The following is a 6,668-nucleotide window of genomic DNA, read 5'->3' on the forward strand; positions in this document are numbered from 1 at the left end:
CAACCCCTCGTGTCACTTCGCATTCAACCAAAATCCTTTGCGCGCTCTGGTCAAACGAATCCATATCAGTCGAAACTTCAAAGGTTATATATAGTAGAGCAGGTCAGCAGGAATTTGATAATGGTTGCATTGCTGTCGAGAAATTGCCAGCGATTGCTCATTGCTGGAAGTATTTGAAGAGAATTTACATTGTGTAACAGTCGTGTATTTACATGAAAAGGTTTTAAAACGAATTGCATGCATACTTGTAACTCATTAGATCAATTGTATGCAATTTAAAGGTAGAGTGTGTTCACACCCTGTTACTTTTGAATGTTATATAAAAGAATAGTTCAAAACCAGATGAACTCAGCGAGTTCAGTTTACTCCTTTCACATTTTTGGCCATGGATGATACAAGAAACCCGCAGTTTAGAATTGAGAATCAAGACTCTGGTCAGTATATGATGTTAGTTTATAACTCATGTTTCGTTCTGTAAAGTTAAGTAAATTGTTGACCAGCAATGGATTAACGCTAAGTCCTAAAAGGATTTCATAATAACCATGCAGAGATATCCTCTGTATCGATGAAATCATGTTTCCTCGTGTTTAGTACCTTTCAGTAAAACGAGATAAATTGCTGCAGGAAAGTATAACGTCATTACATATAGCCATAGGTTTCCTCGTGTAGTAACACTGGATCTTATCAGTGTGTCAGATGTAACTCCTTTGGGACTGTAAATTCACCAGCGTAAATATAAGTTCGTGAACATCACTTGTTCAAACCGAAACACCAAAAAGCACATATCAACGAAGTTTTCTGTATAAATTTTTCTATTAACATTATGTACAATATTTGTCTGAGTAGAAAGACTCCACTAACAAACGCGCGCGATCCAAGCTTAAACTATATATGCATGCCTAGGGTATATGGTTATATGCTACGAGAACTTGACAGATTGCAAGTCTGTCGGCGTGGTCGGCTGTTCTCCTAACTTTGTTTCGTTTGTTTGCGATCCAGTAATGTTCAATTGTAGCGTCTCTTCTATCATAACTTGGCAAGAACTCAGGCATTCCTGTGAACATGAAAAAAGAACGTATAGTTTATACACGAAAGCAAGTTGGAGAATCCTAACGAGAGTTTACTTCGCAAGTTATTTTACCGACGCAGAGTGAGATGTACGCAGAGAGAGAGTACCAGCGCCATGGTTCCTGTCAAAATTTCACTAAATTAATTCGAGTTCGAATTCCCATCGCGCATCTTATAGGCTTCGCTTCTAAATTTGACCCACCGAACTCATCTCGCCGGACCCAAGAAGCCACCACACGAGAATGGGTAGACGGATTTTGCTCGAGGGGTGGTGGGTTCGAGAAGAATTCGATGTTTCCTGCACTTCGCGAAAAAATTTATACGTTTTAAGTAGTAGGAAATTATGAATATCTGAGTCCAAATATTTGATAGCAATTATATAGTAGCAGACAAAATATCGAAATCCTCGCTGCTTCGTGCCTATTGTTTTTTACGCACAACGCTTTTTGTCGCGGGGTGAGTGGTGCCATGTGTTGCGGGGCGCCAAGCACCCGGTCCTCCCCCGTAATAGAGTGACAAATAATTTCCCCAAAAGGAAATGAAACAAGGCCAACCCCTTTACTTAAAGAGCGCTTAAACACACCCACCACGAGATGGAACTATCTGAAATGGTATTGATAAGAGAAAGTTTAGGAAGCATGCTCTAATATGTACACTTGATATATTCTGCATGCGATCTCAAAATAAGAGATAGCTGTGCTAATAGCGAATGCTTGAGAGTCGAGTATACATATCAGTTTCGACAGCTACCGCAAGTTGTGAGCAATGCGGTCTCTTGATTTTTAATAACGTGTCACACTGGTCGGCAATCAAGTAGGAGACTTTATTTACAAATCAATATCACCGTACTTGTTCGATGCTAGTTATTTGGTGCATTGTTTCCAGCATAGCCTGCCTCGACGTTTGAACTTCGTGCTGAAATCCCGCCATAGCAGAGCAGACGGCTCCAGCCGCTATCATGCTCGGCGTATACAGGGCGAATCTAAAGTCTGAGAGGGAAGAATATATATATTATCAACACTGCATAAACAAACAAACAGTTGGTTTCCTCCGCGTTCAAATGCAATAAACCGCGAGTCTTGGCACCCCTTTCCTGCCCGTGTTAGTTTATTAACAAGGGCATGTAAGAAATTCCGCATTTTTGCTGCTAAAAAACCACTCTTCCAAGGAGTTTTTGTGTCTTGTGAGCATCATTCCAATCGATAAGACGGTTTAATTTAACGTTAAAAAAATAGAGAAAACTCCCTGGTGTTTAATGAATGAAATCCCGACGAATTAAACTATTTCCCGACGGGGAAATGCAATGAAAATATGAAAAAAAATATTTTGAAAAATTGTTTTGGCGCCTTAGCACATTAAAAATTCGGCATGGCATCTCTAATGACAGGGTTTGCTTTGAGGAGGAAATTCTGATCGGAAAATCTGAAACACGAGACTTTGAACGGGGAAGCAGGGATTTTTCTTATTTATTTCGCTAAAAATTTGAAAACAGAACTCACCAGTACAACACAGGGCAATAAACGTGGAAGCGTGCTTCCGTACGAGCGACTGTCTTTCTTGGTTCAACTCGTATGGCAACCTTACGAATAAGTGGTCGAGAAAATCGTGTGGTGTTATAGCTGAAATATCCCATTGAAGTTTGTCCAAAACGATCAATTCCCAACTCTAGAATGATTGAGAAAGCCCTTTTGTAAGATAACACGTTTTTGATAAAAAAATTAGCATCAAATATCAAAACTAATGGCATGTCGCCCTCCGAGAAAGAGCCTTAAAACGAAAGTTTTTTGTAGGATTGCAGTTTTTTCCTAGGCAGTCCTTTTTATCAATTTAATGATAAAAATAAGTGCTATTCTATTTACCATAAGTTCATCTAAGGTGATCGAGTTGTCCGTGTAAATAACGAGCTTCTCGGCAGACAGGGGTTTCGCTTCGCGGAGTTTACTTGCGAGAAACATACAGCTTGCACCGAGAAGCTGTAAACGGCTCTTTTTTATTTCTTGTACGCTAAGAAATCTGTCTAAATAGTTCATAGATAAGGGAAAGACCTCCTCTTGACATTGTTGTTCGTCGCATACCTAGAAAATATGAAAAATAAATATAAATAAATATTATTGAGCAACATTATTATAATACACAATCAATTGTTCGAGTTAGTTGCCGTTAAATTAATATTTTTTAATTATTTTAAGAAAAAAATATTGGCTCTGCGAGTTTATCCTACAATAGATAATATTGTAAATAAAATAATAATAATAACCTCAAGCATCCATGTTGCAACCATTTTTCGCATGTAAGGTTTGATATCTTTTTGCACGACTTTGAAGTAGCTGCCATTAGGCATATACCGTTCCTCGCTCGTGAGTAAATTGTTCAAAACACGATCGTCGTTTAGCAAAACGGGATCCTTATAGCTATGCCGAAGCCCAAATCCTTCTTGGCAATGTAAATCCATGGTCCAAATCGCCGAAGACGAATCGCTACCACGTTTTAAAGTCGTCGATATTTAAAATCCAACCTTTCCGGGTTGACGAGACTCGAAATGTGCGTTGTGTTGATGGTCTGTGTCGGGGCTCGAAGCGAGATCGCATGTATCGTTTGACCAAATTGGTCCTAAAATCCTGTGCCTCTACTCTTGACCCCTCACAGCCTCGATCTTCAACAGAATGAATCTATAAGTAGTTGATTATTGATAGAATTCTAGTGCAATTTGAGTAACTAGGCAGATTTTGACTTAACGCTAGGCAACCGAATTAATTTGGGTTAAAGTTATTTTATAGTTTCCGTTGTACGGACCAATCGCGTTGCGGGGCGGCGCCTTTGATTTGAAATACATCACCACCAGTACTATGGTTCGAAAGAAATTTGAAAAAATCCAAAGTTTTTTGGTGGTGTTAAAATCGGTCGTTCCGGATCGAAGAAACGCATCTCCCACCGTATTGGATGTCGATTCCTCGATTTCCGCCCAAAAACATTGATGTATTTGTTGTCAACGCGAAATAATTGATCGCCGTTTATTTGCTATGCCTGCAATGTGTGCAATTTCGCAAGTGAGCGTGACGATTTGGTGTGTTCTTTCCAGAACGCAAAAGGCCAAATGTCGAATGTCGTAATACGATATCGAGAATTATGTATATACCATGCGTGCTAGTTCTGACAGCAATTTCGGAACGAATGGCCGCACGCCGCTCAGGGGCAAACGAATTAAAAATATACGTGCTAACAGCATGATATTTCTCTGTGGTAGAGAGAGAACCTTGCACTAAACCCGACCTTTCCCAAATGTACCAAATATCTCGTTAGAATTTTTAGACAGGCTTGCTATTTTAATTGTCGGCTCGGGCTACGCGCAACGCTAGCGTGTGTCGTCATTAACACCTGGTCCACATTTCACTGGGAAAATTGCCTTATCTCTGATAGTAGATACATTTTTCGAATTAGATTCAGAAATTACATGGTGCCCTGATAACATTAACGAGTGTGTGAATGTTCTATAGAATTTTTACCATAATTACAAATGTGTGCACGGATGAATGGTTCTCGCCAAACATTTTGCTCTCTTACGGATCCTCTCGACGTATTTATCGATCGCAGCGCTATAGCTAAGGGTTCTGCATACAGCTGAATTCAAACGAAAACAGTTCCCCAAATATGAATTGTTGAGGGGCGTAATAACGGAAATCATTCCCCTCGTTCACGTTAATTTGTTTTGCCCGAAAGTATTTAGACAAATAGTAATATTACCTAGGATTAACTTTAAGTCGTGGAATGCTTAGGAACTAATGGCAAATGGTCATTAACTTGCACAATCTACCTCGATCCTGGTAAACACCATTAAAAAAAGAATAGAAATAAGCCCGCGTCTAATTCCTTACGCACTCATTAGAAGGCGTTGGAATTCCAAAACTTCGACATTCGACGTAAATATAGGCGAATGATCTATAGGATTTTGGCTTAAATTACCTCTTACCAACGTTTCCCCCCAGTTCAAAGTACCCCGTATGGTTGTATGTATTTCACCGCTATCTTTTATATATAAGGCCCGCTATATAGTCTCATATAATATACCCTCCAGCAAAATTTTTTAAAATGTCAAGTCACCGTGCCGGTCCGTATACAGAATGCATTTAACCGAAAGGGGGGGATTTTAACAAGATTTCGATGGGTTTAAATGGCGATGTAAGTGCGGCACATGGTATAGTCAAGTCCCCGAAGCAAATTAAAGACGGTTAATTATCGTGTTTGATTGCATGAATAAATTAGTTCCATCAATAGGAATTAGCTACTGACCCAGTCACCCAGAGTGGAAGTGAAGATAGCTGGAGTATACTTGTTATTAAACTCGAAGGTAACATTGGAACATGCACCATGCCCTGATGTGTGGTCTTTGTACGGTGTAATTCTTGATTGACCATTTCAAGGCTGTTCTGTACGGTCTAAATTTTCATTCACTACTTCAAGACCGATGTTTGTCATATATATGTGTACATAAACAATATATTGATACATTTCCTCGTAGCTGTGTGTAAAACGCACACGACAGCATGCAGCCCTTTTACATCATGCTAAGAGCGTTGGCTTTCCCCTCGTGCGAACACAAACAGGTGTATCTCTTTAACACCGAATTCAAACAGATCGGTCCTAAAATTAGCGTAAAATTTAAATACGAATGGGCGAGCCTTGAACCAATTTCCGTGCAGCTCAAGTGCCACAAACGCCCCTCCGTGAAGCGTATACACGGTTCAAGGTGAAATCACCGGAATGTCAAACTGTTATGGCGAAAGCAACGATGATAATGACCATATCAGTTCTAGTTTCCACTTCCCCGTTTTTTTTTCACTTTCCTGTTGTGTAAACCCTACTCACGCGGACGGATATATACACGTTTTCCTGGTGGGATTTGAGTTGGTCCACCGCAAATGTACTTCCCATTTACCATAGGAGGTTGTGCTGTTACAAGTATACCGCAAGAGTGTCGTGCTTGCGCATAAACTCGTCGCTAGCAAACCCACATTGGAATATATCGATAATAATCGTATAGTTGACCGGAGAAGTCCTATTTTATTTACTGAATGCGATTTTGGATCAAAATGTAATTGGAAATGTTCTTCCTCGCGCGTCCTGGACGGGATGACTTTTTTTAAAACAAGATAAGATTACGAAGTTTCTTACACTTGCAGCAACTACAGTAGTTCTTCAATTTAGGCAGCCACACTGCAAAATTACTTCAGCAGTCTTCATTCAAAAGTATCTCGTCTTCATGATGCTGACAAGTTGATACACTTTAAAATTCACCTCTTGAACCAACCGCTAGGTAGCTACAACTTTTCGTTGACGTTGCTCCCCACCTGCATGATTACAGAGCCTTCCTTCAAAAGGTTCAGCAGTACATATATATAATGAAGAAAATGAATCATTTTACCAACACTGAAACCGAATACAAATGCTTTGCTTTGGCTAGAAATATGAATTGGTCAATCGCGAGAAGCCATGCAAGCAGGATCTTCTCCGAAATACCCTTTCTTGCTGAACTGCATGCAATAACCATGCATGCAGTTATGCCTGAAATAAAAAGATGGTGGATCTTCAGGGTTTTCACATAA

The 6,668-nt window shown here is 39.8% G+C and overlaps 1 protein-coding gene across 1 annotated transcript; it reads right to left on the minus strand.

Moving 5' to 3' along the window:
- Nucleotides 1-792: 792 nt before the first annotated feature.
- LOC114520980 (G1/S-specific cyclin-D2-like) lies at nt 793-3,737 on the minus strand. The gene is made up of 5 exons (XM_028541358.1): nt 3,326-3,737; nt 2,928-3,143; nt 2,568-2,733; nt 1,918-2,057; nt 793-1,054 (listed from the first exon to the last, which is right to left on the minus strand). Exons 1-5 carry the CDS (start codon nt 3,518-3,520, stop codon nt 920-922), a joined length of 852 nt encoding a protein of 283 aa, XP_028397159.1. The 5' UTR covers nt 3,521-3,737; the 3' UTR covers nt 793-919.
- Between the last annotated feature and the right edge of the window lie 2,931 nt (nt 3,738-6,668).

This window comes from Dendronephthya gigantea, unplaced genomic scaffold (assembly GCF_004324835.1).
Source record: "Dendronephthya gigantea isolate DGI-Jeju-01 unplaced genomic scaffold, DenGig_1.0 000018F, whole genome shotgun sequence".
NCBI classification, from domain to species: Eukaryota; Metazoa; Cnidaria; class Anthozoa; order Malacalcyonacea; family Nephtheidae; genus Dendronephthya; species Dendronephthya gigantea.

What these genes read in the sequence shown, in the direction of transcription:
- LOC114520980 (XM_028541358.1), bottom strand. Translation starts at nt 3,520, where the DNA reads ATGGATTTACATTGCCAAGAAGGATTTGGGCTTCGGCATAGCTATAAG. An exon ending in TTGCAACATGGATGCTTGAG is followed by an intron (nt 3,144 to 3,325) that starts GTTATTATTATT and finishes CATATTTTCTAG; the next exon opens with GTATGCGACGAACAACAATG. An exon ending in TATTGCCCTGTGTTGTACTG is followed by an intron (nt 2,058 to 2,567) that starts GTGAGTTCTGTT and finishes CTTCCCTCTCAG; the next exon opens with ACTTTAGATTCGCCCTGTAT.